General features: G+C 37.2%; 1 protein-coding gene across 1 annotated transcript in view; it reads right to left on the bottom strand.

Moving 5' to 3' along the window:
- Mp (collagen XV/XVIII-type protein multiplexin) overlaps positions 1 to 13,460 on the bottom strand; it is a 358,297-nt gene that overhangs the window by 64,986 nt on the left and 279,851 nt on the right. Inside the window, exon 5 of the mRNA XM_076791868.1 lies at positions 12,877 to 12,948. Within this exon, the coding sequence (XP_076647983.1) occupies positions 12,877 to 12,948 (72 nt within the window). The remainder of the gene's footprint in view (positions 1 to 12,876; positions 12,949 to 13,460) is intronic.

The raw sequence follows: 13,460 nt of genomic DNA on the forward strand, positions 1-13,460 counted from the left end.
GTCGGGAGTCATTTCTGATCCGCTATTTCACTACAGTTTTTCTTCGGTATAAGACGATGGCTCGGGACCGGCTTTCGCCGTATTACGGATGAAGAAGAAGAAGAGGGGATAGCGATTTTCTTATTTCGAAATAAATAGCTCCGTCTTATTTCGGAATAAGATTGTACGTTTTGACGGTCGCTCGAGCTTATCCCCCACCAGCATCGGGTCACGAGTGACTCCGGCATAGCACACAGAGTGTTAATACACGAAAGTTCTTTACATCAATCTTCTTTGGATTTACATACAGACTACTATGTAGCTTTTTCATTCCGTTTTTTTAGCCTGTCACTTCTAGAGAACCGAACGCTCGAAACTCAATATTGACTGACACAGACATATCAGTTTCGTCCGCACCGAGTGTTTTATATTTCGAAAATATGCCCAGCGGGATACGTCTCCTAAACGTTTGCTAGAATGACCAATAACATTTTGCGGGGGATAGTAGCAAATTGGTTTCGAACCCCTTGCACTACCATTTTTCTTTATAATTGCAATCGTCTTGTGATTAATAATTTTTTAGTAGAAAAACAAAATCTATATTTATTGTCTGCATTTACAATTCATTTTCTTAATATTAGCCGTGGAAATTAACTGGCCCTCGCAATTAATCAATAGAATTTTTATTTAATTTATACTTTATTTTTATATACCTACCGAATCGAAGATTCAGTAATTATTCATAAGACGGAGTAAATACACTGCAAGTGATGGAAATTATTTTCGACGGTGGAATGTATTTTGATTGTTTGTAAATAATAAAGGACTGCGATTATTTTGAAAAGGTTGGAAATTATATAACAACATTTTAAAATTCTTCTACCGTGTTCTTGCTGTTTTAAATTACATGTTTATTTTTCTGTGGAATGCATAAAATTCACAGTCTATTGAAAATAAAATTGTATTTTGATTTTCGAAAATAATGACGCCATTTGTGTTCCGTGTTTGAAGAAATCTTCATCTGACTCGTCATTATTAGGCAAAGGGTTAAGCATAAAATAATGCGGTTTTTGGGTTGACTAAATGAAGACTCGACGTAGCTGTAATTATGAGTCTATTCCGTATAATGTGAAGTTCGTTAGCCGGCGGAATGCGGCCGTTTTATTTTGCCGTGTAACAATACCGATGAACGCAGAACTTTCAAAAATTCCTCGAACGCTGGCAATTGAAATTGTTTAAAAACAACAACCTGGAACGAAGTTGAACAGGTTCCCTGCCCAGACCATTTTTACCCGACTTTTCACTCACGAGCTAGATCAATGTTTCATATTTATTTAACTTGCTGGTAGTCTCTTGCGAGATTGATTTTTTATAGAAATTCATGTTCAAACTACAAGGCAGACTAAAGCACACAAAATTGCGTCGAACGAAGCAATGAATGCAGCATAAATTGTTTTGTTAAAATGTATGAGGATGATAGTGTCTTTTTATTAGGTGGACAAACTAATTCGTGGCCCTCGCAATTAATCAGTAGAATCTCTATTTCATTTATACTTTACTTATACACATACCGAATTGAAGATTCAGCAATTATTTATAAGATCGAGTAAATACGCAGAAAGTGATGGAGATTATTTTCGACAGTAGAATGTATTTTGATTAGAATTAATTTGTAGACATTTGTGACAATTCGAATTGCAGGATGAATTATTTCGATAAAACGTACAAAGTGAATGATCCCTTTATGATAGCAGGTACTCAAAAACGTATCGACAATTGTGCAAATAATGTGCTTGCTATAATTAAATCAATTAAGTTGAATGGAGGAATTTCATATTTCGTGCGAGCAAATTCTGCCAATTTATTACCAAAGTAAGAATACATTGGATTTGAATATAAATAATTTCTAAACCGTGGTAAAATTAATGTTCTTAAACTTAATAAATCCATGCTTGAACAAAATAGAAATATTTCCAATAAATTCGTCTGAATTGTTACTAGAACTATGAATATTTTTCTATATCGTTCTCAAAAGTTTCTTTTCCATTGGCATTTAAATCTTATACAGGGTGTCCCAAAAGTGTCGTATTTCCTTTGAAGAAATCCATTGCCATCTACAGTCGGGAATTGTGCACGGGGTTGGATATAATCCTGTGCTTTATTAATAAATAAAAATGGGGACACCGAACATGACCGTCTACGTGGTGTTGGTGCTATTAATTAAATCACTTTAATCTTGTGGAAGCAGGACTGATGTGCGACGCTTAACGCGTTAATGCTCGAGAAGGCAAAAAGGAACGCCGCTATCGCAAAGTGGGACTCTTAGCCTGAATCACAAGGGGCGCTATTATTTTTGAAAAGTTGGCTGGCATTCACCTCGCTCCAGTTCAATGAAACTCGGTGCTTTTCTTCTGTCCCATTGAATGTTTGTCGAACGCGATCAAGCACATTATTCAGTTCACCTCGTCACCGCGTTTTTCATTTTACAACTCATTCGTTTTCACGTTCCTCCGGCTGTTGTAAGCTGTTCGAGGGCAATTCCCGTAACTTCATCGGTGTGCACACGTGTGTATATACTGTGTGTCCACGTGTATGTCGGTGTGTGTGTTGTTTTTTTTTTTCTTGTAGGAAAGAGTGTCTGTCGAGAATAGCAGTATGTTAGACGCGAGCAATATAGCGTGGCGAATACAAAAATTGCGATACACGGGGAATAAGAGCTGCGAGCACGTACAGCGATAAAACGCAGAGCTCCGGAAAAGAATCGTAAAGGCATTTCCAATAAAATTTCCGCAAGGAAGTGCGATTTCATTCCTCTGCAATTGGTAGCCGAAAATGTCGTGCGTCGCCTTCGATATTCATTTCATCGCGTAATCGTGACGCTCCGACGAACGCGTTTTTAGAGCACCTACAACGGAATCGTTTCAACCGGCGATAATCGTATTCTTTTTCTCGGCGTTCGCTGGAAATCGGAGTATCGGAATTACAGCGAATTTAAATGCCAATGGAAAAGAAGTTTTCGCGGATTACGTGAAAATGGTGAAAGTCAAGACAGTTGATCATTGAACGCCGAGGAATCACGTAAAAGCACTATGAAACACAATTATTTTATTTCATTGTGAACAAACCCTTAAAACGCGGTGATAATCCAAACAGACAAATATTGACCTTTTTTGCACTAAATTTATTGTTTCGGTGGTAATAGTTGGGACTTAGTTGAAAAATTCCTATTTCAACTATGAGTTTATTGAGATCGAATAATTATGTATTAATTTTATAATCGTTTTCTGTTGCTTAGCATTGGCTGAAAATCGAAGTATCAGAATTACAGTAAAGTCACGATCTAAGTCGAATGGAGCTACACGATCTTAGTCAGTTCGCCTATCCCCTCCACCGGCGGGCATACACCGCGAGGAGTCGAGTAGTGTAAATATACTGCATTCGTGTTTACACGCGCTGTCCTTTTCTACGTTCGGCGTGGACGACGCGGTCACAAGAAAATAGTAGCCCTACACGATCTATGTCACAACATGGACTCCAGGTTTGGGTTCAGATCAAGACTTTGCTGCACAGAAAATTTAAACACCAATGAATCAAACAATCAACTGTATAATTCCTGATTGCAAAAGTGGATTTTGTCAATCACAGTTACGCACGTTTACAACGAATCGCAACGAAATTGTTGAATTTGCGACGTATTTATTTACAACACAATAAGTACAAGCAAAGGAACGATAGTAATAGTAACAGTGAGTAGTGTAAAATCCTATATCACAGGCGAGAAGAAATAAATGGACAGACGAGCAAAAGGAAGATAAATAAGTGAATCTTTCGGTGGATCTCTTTTTCTGGTAATTAGATCGTCGGCGGAAAAACAAGGTGATCCATCCGCGAGTTTTTCCACGCAGAGACACTGCAGTTAAATCGGCGCAGGTTGCGCAATTATCGAGCAACGCGTGTACACTTCCCTCTATTAAATTGCGATGCATTGAAGTCCTACTATTTCCAGTTTCCTGAACTTCAAATTCCATTTAACTCGAACTTCAGTCATATCGAATTTTCGCTCCGATTTGATCGCGTTCGTGGAAGAGCATCATCGCTATTCCGGCGTTCACGAATTACACCGGGAAAGTCCTTAAACATCGTTTCCAAGCCGACGAAGTTAGTACCAACAATCGTATGCAATTTATGGTGTAAACATTATAGGTTCTGATATTGCTTAACCGGTCCGAGAAGCCGTTTTGCAATCGCTGATATTTCCGGTCTTTTCGCCGAGAGAATTTTCCGCGAAACTAATCTTGCTGCGTGAAGGGCCTAACTTTGATAAAACAAGCAAATAAAATTTCTTGACGAGAAAGTGCAGAAATATTGCATACTAACAGATAATTAAAACTTTAAATGCATTTTTCTCGAAATAAAGTTTCGCAAATTTATACCAAAAATATCTGAAAAACTATTCGACTAATTTCGATAAAATTTTGCAGTAATATTCTCACGACTATTGTTTAGTTTTCGACGAAGTGGATTTTTGAGTTGCGCATTGTTCCCTTTTCTACGAACAAGAGAAGCTGAAAATCTCGATAAAGAAATGGATTATTTTAGTTAAAATAGCTGTAGCTTTTTTAGACACTGATTTTTTCAAAACAGACTTCGACAAGCTTTTTCTGTCCAGCTTATTGTAAAATTTAAAAAATCTGTACAGGTTCAAATACCGCGGAGATGTATCCGATACAAAAACGGTGTTGACTTTTTAATGAAACATAATTGTATATATAAAATTGTTTCTGTTGAAAACTGTTTTCGGAATTTATTTAATTTGATTTCGAACATTTTAAAATAAAAGATCTGAAATGGGTCACTGCAGCCCATTCGGACGCTTTTGTATGAAAAATATTCAATATTCTCAACAGGAATTCATTTTGTTGTAATCCCTCGTGCATGGAAATCTATAATTCAAAAGTAGTCATGAGAAATTTATGTGAATTTTTCATGAAACTTACTGACGTTTAAGAAATAGTGTGATTAGCGGATAGTCTGTATTTACCGCACTAATGCATACATACGTGTAACACGAAATATATGACTGCTAACAGGCTAACGTTCGTGTAAGTTCGATGGTCTATCTTAATGATCACGTATCATGAAGCCTATATATTCAACCGGGGACTTTATGAAATCGAGAGGGGGCAGGTTGAGTAAACTTTAGGCGGATCGTATGATTAACGGGCCGTTTCAAAGGCTCTGCTACTCAGAGCTTAGACGTCGAATCGTAAGTCATAATTTTAGCCGCATCAAGACCTGTAATTAACTAAGAGAATTCGTTCGGCAGACTAACATCGGGAACACCGTCTCGGAGCTTCGCGATCGATCATTGATTTAGAAAACGTGCCACAGTGGTCAATTCGCTCGAGACCGAAATTGAACAATACAGTTTAATTCACAGAATTTCATTAATATCAGATTAGCAGATGCGTCAATTTTCCAGGCGTGGCTGTAAAGAGAAAGCTTCAATCTCTAAATCTGTAGCAATTTCATTTACGAGCAAAAATTTTTCAAAGATTCCTCAAAGTGTCCTCAGTTGAGTCCAAATTTATTGTACAATAGTTTTTTTTACGGAAATCATCACATTTATAGGCAATTTTCTGAAAATCGAATATCTATTGTTTAAATACTTCTTGGAAATTTTATTTAGCTTCTAGTTCTGACACAGTTGACTTAGAAAATTTTTTCTTTTGCACAAAGCACGAAGAAACATTGATATCTCCATTAAAAAATTAATAATCGTCGTAACGAAATAAAGCTTGTTCGACACGAAGTACGCTCGCGTCCAGTCGCATTCACCGTCGCCATCGTTGCAACTATTTGCCCGGTTCGCATCGTCGGTGAGTAACTATTTTGCTATTCGAGCCGGGAAACTGTTTCCGCAGATAACGCAAACGCTGGGAACAGTTATTCGCGGCGCGTAGAAATGAGACCAGTTATCTCTGAAATGGAAAATTTTATACGAAAGCAAAAAACAATGGAGACCGCTGCGAAATTTTGTTGGAAGAACGCGCGATATTATATTTAAGCTGGCACTTTCAGAAAAAGAGAATCGACGCGGGAACCGCCACGGGGAATTATAATGAATTGAATGTTATGAAAAACTCCGTTTCTCGGTCCGCCCTTGCCGTAGAACGTAACCTTTTCATATTTAACGCGAGAATGCCGATTATGAAAAGCTGGTGTATGTAAGTGTAGGTGTAGGCGGATAACTGTACGTTACATTTTGTGAACGGAATTAACACCGACGTATTAAAACGAGCTTAATTAGTTTGATCAGAATTTCTCTGTGCTCGTGATGAAGTCAGATTAAGGGGGATTAGCGATTTACAGGCGAGCCCGACAGATCGGTTTCCATAATTTCACGTGGCCCGTTCCGTCTGAGCGTTATTCAAACTTCTGGTTCGAGTTGTCGCTCCTTTTCTTGATCCCGTTGATCCTTTTTTGTTTGCAGTCCCCGACTCCCAATGGGATCCGTGCGGTACACACACACAGTCTAGTGAAATCGTTTAATGGAAATCGAATTACTGAAATGAAACTAGAAACAACTCTTTGCACTCTCTTCGGGGAGCATTTCACGAAGAATGATATATACATATATATGTTTCCTGGGGTTCCTGCGCCAGAGGAGTCCCGATCAAGTGAAACCCCCGACCCGTTTCTATCGCGTTTCGGAACAACCGAGTGAACGGTTTTAATCTTGCTTCTTTGTTCGCTGCTTCCTTTGTGGTCTCACGTTACGTCATTTTTCGGGCTGTTCCTTCCGTTTGGTTTCGAACCGTTGACATCATCCGCGCTGCCGATCCCACGATAATAAAGCAATCCCGATACCGCTGACTATTAGCTCCTTCAACGTTTCATTACTTCCCTTAATGAGCATGATAAATACCTACCGCACACAGAATTAACGCATTACTTGCCGGCGATTATTTCACAATATTTAAGAAATCTACCACTCGTAGAGACTACGGATTTCATAATGAGTTTTTTAATAGAAGTGGAAATTTCAATCGTGAACCAATGAATCGCGTCAAATAATGCAGGGTGATTCTGGGAACTGGGACAGGTTACTGCTCTATTTAAAGTAAAAATAGGAAAAGAAAAAAAAAATAATAGGGAAAGAAATCATATGGCATGATACGTCCTAGCTTCCTATGACCCCTTACTTTTTAAGCGGATGCACCCATGCAACCGCCAATTTTTTTTTTTTTTTTGTTAAACCAATCCCTTTTATTATCCTGCGTGTAAAAGTACTAACCCAAGGTCATCGAAATGTCAATCATTTCACGAGATATTTGGCAATTAGGGGTTGAAAACACATTTTTGTCATATCTCGAGAACTAGAGGGTGCAGCAAAGTAAAATTTTATTTTTAATCGTGTATTATCGAACGAGGAATTTAACCACATAGAAAAAGTTTCATTTACTTAAATAGGACGTTAAGAATTTGAACTTTTCGCGACTCTTTCATTAATAAATCTAAGTTCCCTTAATGCCCATTCCACAAACGCTTCTCGCAACCGTAAAAAATAACTTTGTTATGGGATAACTCACTTCGAAATTACTTGTTCCTGTCCTCGTTTCCTTCTCCAACGCATCCGCTTGTCTTATTTACACAGGTAAAAAAAACTTCCACTTGTTTTCTTTTCCTTTTTCATTTCAACGTAACAGGCAGCGCACTTTTTAACCCTTTGCGAATGAGACACATGTCGAGGGCATGGAAGACCCCGGGACATACGGTTGAATATGCATATATAACTTTATCCAACGTAGTAAACTTATTCTGTCTTCAGAAATTCGCGGACGAATGCGCGCGGTACGACAAGAAAATTATTTCAGTAGAACGTTAAACAAGAAAGACGCTGATGTGTGACAAACTTTTATGTTGTGTATACCGACGAATAGTTAATAAATTCAAACGTCACACTGGGTATAGTAATGTTTCAAAATGAAAATGTGTATACTTCGAGAGGGAAATGTTACTTATATTGTTACAGACATTGCACTTCGATATCAATACGATAAAACTCGTTCGTTTCTAAACGTTTTTGTATGAAACTTTTACCAACATATTCGTGACACTTTTCTGCATAAAATGATACCAAACACGACACAATTTGGATCAGATTTACTTCTTTAATTCACGATACAGTAGAACCTCGATTATCCGAACTAACCAGTGAAATGATGGAACAGTTATCTCGTTATAGTTACATTAAATCTTTACTGATTTGTACAATGAATCGTGTAATCGCGTATATACGTGTATCAATCACGTATTCGGAGAATTTAGATATCATCGGTTCGGATAATCGAGGTTCTACTGTATCGTGGATTAAACATGTAAATGTGATCCAAATTGTGTCGTTTTTGGTCGCATTTTACCAGAAAAACGTCACACATACGTTAATAAAAGTTTCACAAAAAATGTCACAAATACGTTAGTAAAAGTTTCATAAAAAATTGGATTAATATTCTTATTTCATGTAACACTTTTCGGGGATCGAGTTCATGGGCTTTTCACGAGAAAGTGGGGATTATTTGTTCACAAACCACATCTCTGTCACATATACCAAACCATTACTTGTAGTAACATAAATAGTGACATCGGCCAACGGAATTGTTGAGGTTACATAAAATAATCATAAAAATACGAAATTCCTCGGTCGACGGTACAAGGACATACATATTATAATTTTTGTTTCCAATAACGTGGATCAATTACGGTTTGCGTATGCCAGGTACACAACGTCAAATCTCGTCACATTTTTTATTCGTAGCTCGTAAGTAATGGATGACGTATTTTAAAGTGACTTTTAATCGATCTTCGATGTGGAATTTGTGCGAGCCATATTTTCCTCGTGTCCGCGTTTTCTGTACCTACGTGACGAACATGACTCGCGTACACATCGTTTGATAAAAATTATTTATTGACGCGTTCTAATTCCTTTGGAAATCTGTTCGAAAGATGACAGATTGCTTTTTACTTATTTACATGTTACAATATTCAACAATCTACGGACTAGACTTTTAAAAATATTTGTACACAGTAATAAATAAGACAATATATATGCATAACATGTACAACGCTTTTTGATAAATTAACAGTTTATTTACCGGCATTTCTCTAACAGCCTTTCTGAAACCAACGACCAATCGTTATTCAATGTTATTTTCTTCAATGATTCATTTCAACGATCGATTTCAGTTCGCCGCGGCGAACTGTAAATATTTACGGTTTGAATTCTGACTTTCGTGAAAACTGTTCGCGCCATTTTACTGGATAATGAGTTCGCGGACGTGAAACGCGTTCCTACGAGATCGCGGCCCGTAATCGGATCGGAATTATCGGCGTGATACGAACCTATGACGAAATTAATTACGGTTAAAACGGGGCCGTGTCGCGCCTCGCTTTCGTCATATTTTGATTGAAGATTTCCCGATCGAGCCAGCCGACACTTCAAGCTCCGCTTAACTGACGTTGACAAATTAAATAAATCGACGAGTAGAAAGTGTCAATCGCACGGTCTTTGTTCCACCTATTTTTCCACCTGCGTTCCCATCTGCTCGTCTCATTTCCCTCGTTCGTATTTTTTCCCCCCATTGACGTACGCGTTTTCGCGGATAACTTTCCTGGCGTTCTATTTCGTTCGCTCTTTTTCCATCGATAATCTCGCGAAGGACAAGGTCCGAACAAGCAGATATAATCGTAAACGAAAGAGGATCATCGTCGAAAATCCAGTTTCGATTTGACATAATCGAACTGAGAACAATGGTAGTTCGATCGCCGAGCGTTGTGAGCGAGAACACCTATTTAGTTTATCAATAATCCGTTTCCTATTGATGCACAATCGACCCGTCATTCGCGGTAACCGACCGTCTTATTGGGGTTTTATTCTCTCCGTTTGGGATCGAGATAATAGCGTCTGAATATTCTGGACGATATTATTTCTAGCAATCCGAGTTCCGGTTTCGAAATTTCAGAACACATTTTCAATTGAATGGAGATATCGGACTTTACTGTTGACTGCTTCTGAAACTCTCTTGTCTTGTTACAGTAAAGTTTTGATCCAAGCCCAATCCTCGGGTCCGTGCTGTGACATAGATCGTGTAGGGCTACTATTTTCTTGTGACCGTGTCGGCCGCGCCGAACGAGGAAAAGTACAGCGCGTGTAAACAATACTTAAAATGTTTACACTGCTCGGCGACCGAGGCAGCTCCCCAGTGGAGGGGATAGGTGGACCGACTAAGATCGTGTAGCTCCGTCTGGCTTAGATCAAGACTTTACCGTATTTGAACGAGTCTCAATTTAATTTCGTGTCGTTGGTAAAATGATGTCAATAATAAAAGTTCCAATGAATAGAACTCGTAGAAATGGTAAACTTGTATTTTTCAAACAGTTTAAGAATATTTAAGGAATATTTTTTAAAATAGAAGGGAACTCTGTTGTTGTTGATGCCTGCTTTCGGGATCAATGAAACAAATTTCGTTTCTATCGCGGCTTGTGTACGCGAGACATCGATTGAATATCAATTGGGGGCTATCGATTGAATATTAATACCGATCGATTTCCATCGGTGTCGTTCATCAGGGATCGCTCGTCCGCGGTCAAGACGAGCGGGTCTTGCTTCGTCCCTGTTTCACCTGTGCATACGCACGTCGATAGCGACATTATTCCTCGAGAATGGTCCGGTGCTCGTGCCGCTTCATAAATCGCTCGATTTATCGTTGCTGACTCACCGGGATCCATTCGTGGTGGAACGCTGGCCCCTCGGGGCTATCCCATTGGGTTTTGGTGACCTATTGGGAAGCTTCGACAATTTTCCGCAATTTTTGGTACCCTTTTTTTCCCCTCCCTTCACCCTCACCCCTTCCCCTTTCTCTCTTTCGGCCAATAATTATTTTACTGTACACATCTTTCCACCGGGTAATGTATGCAAATTACGGAAGAGGAAATATGGGCGGTCGATTTACTTAACGATCCCAAATTACTCGCGAATAGTCCACCACACACACACATGCACCCGGTGACGAAGAAGTACCTACTATGCTCAATATTTTTGTCATTTATTGTGTACTGCAATTTATAGCTTTGAAAAGTGGATATACATAGCTTTATTGTTAAAGAGTCTAACGAAGAAGTTAAAAATTGATTTAATAAAGATTGTAATAGATTTTATGCATTTATGAGAAAAATTTGGAGCAAGAATTTGAAACCGTAGAACTATTAGAAGCGATATCAATATGTAATTTTCAACTTCTTAACAACAACTGCATTGTATTTACGATGATTATTATTGATTGTTACGATAAAATTTTTGTTATTTCAATTTCAGTTGTTTTTTATTACGTCTCCGTAGGTGTCCACAATTGACAATTCACCCAAAATGAAAAGGTTAAAGAAAAACGGAGACAATTTTTATTCTGCACGAAGATCCGCAGTCAAGCGATAAATTAATTTTAATGCTTCACGATTCTCTTCTTACACTGCGAAAACTCTATTCTGCACTTCGAAAACAATTCAGATGGTTTTTCAATATCTTTGGTCGTGTCTTTTACTATTTTTGCTGACCGCGAACTTTCTGTAGAACTCTTAAAATGCTTTTCTCATTCACGTCTTTCGCCAACTGTGTCCAATAAGTTATAATTATACTGACATCAAATCCCGCTGGCTACCCTACCATTATTTATTATCTTGTCAGACCGAATTCCAATTACTTTATTACTTTATTATAATATTTATTATATATATATTTAAATATTTAAATAGTAGAGCCATTTCATTTACACTAACACGTTCTATTATCTATTAAAAAGTTTTAGACATTAAAATTACGATATAAATATGATAATATGTAAAAAAGGACACAAGTTCTGAAGATATTAAATTGAATATGTTTCGATAATCCTGAAATATGAAATATTGTTTATGAAAAAATTATGTGTAATCAAATTGTGGTAGCAATTTAAAAATTAATATTTTCTCCAGAATTTTTTAAATTTTCCAGTAATGACTGATCCACTAATTTATTAGACTCTCGGTAAACATTAATTACCTCCAGTGAAATACTTTTGTTATACGAAAATAAATGAGCTGCTGCTTTAAATATACAAAAATAGCGCTCCCTAATTAATGTTTGATATGTAATTTCACATTTGAAATATAAATTTGATCTTCCTGTTCTTGTTAACCTATATTTCCATTTTGATCGAAAACCACGTGGATTCGGCAAAATGTCATTTCGATGTTTTACGAGCATTTTTTATGAACATTTAATAGACATTTAACATACCGTTTCTCTTTTATGGAAATTTTTAATGATGTCGATATTGGATGTGCGCATGATAAGATCGGAAAGGATAACTTTGTAGATGAAACGAACGAATTGGAAATTGCAAAACGTGCAACGTTACAATACACACGCAATATTGGACGAAACAAAAATTTGCACATCGGGGTGAAATGAATTGTCTTGGATATTACCTATGTCACAATAAAAATGCTCGTATGTGTACGTTCAAAATGATTCAATTGTTCACCATCAGTTTAAAATAAAATTAAGAGCGAGAAGTCATAGTAAATAGGGTACGTTATACCGTAAACGAATTAATTATTATTACCTGTTAAAAGAATAGTTAGTATACATATATTTTTCTAATGTTTTATATTCCCCCATCTTGTTGTCTAGAAAAGTCTACAAATTTGTTCTGTATTATACTTTTCACAAAACAATGAAATATAAATGCTGAAAAAGACACTAGCTTGAAACGTTTAATATCATTATAAAGTATACCGGATGGAAAACTATGTCTACAAAATCTGGTTAATAATGATTTGAAAAATTGGAAATATACTCACGTCAAAGTCCGCTGAGCACTTTACCAAATCCGGTGGATGTCCGTAATGGAGCTTCAAGGTTTGCAGTAGACCCTTTAAATAAACAATCAGAAAATAGTACACGATTGCACGGCACACAAAACTCATATTTTCGTTCACGAGTCTCGTTCTTCCTCCGCTTCTTCGGCGGTTCACGTAGAAACGCAATGGTCACAGATTTCGCAACTTCACACTTACCGAAGAACCATCACTTGAATCATTCTTAAAAACACTTCGAATCGAAAGTGAATTCTTTCGAGTTCCTCCAATCAAGATAGTTCGAGTTACTCAACGCTGTTGCTATTTTCGTTTGGAAACATTTATATCGTGTAATATTCGATTCGCATATTCCTGTAATATAAATTAATTCGAGTAATAATTGCCATTAAATTTTTCATGAACAAACACAATCAATTCGCAAGATGTTCAAATCTGTCTAATAATTATATACGACGTTTTTATCAGATCACGCATGTTGCATTTGATAGTTAAAACACTGAACACATAATTAACATTTAAATTCTAGTGGCATACTGTTCAGAAAGTATTAAATTATTCATTGATAC

Source organism: Halictus rubicundus, chromosome 8 (assembly GCF_050948215.1).
Source record: "Halictus rubicundus isolate RS-2024b chromosome 8, iyHalRubi1_principal, whole genome shotgun sequence".
Classification (NCBI taxonomy): domain Eukaryota; kingdom Metazoa; phylum Arthropoda; class Insecta; order Hymenoptera; family Halictidae; genus Halictus; species Halictus rubicundus.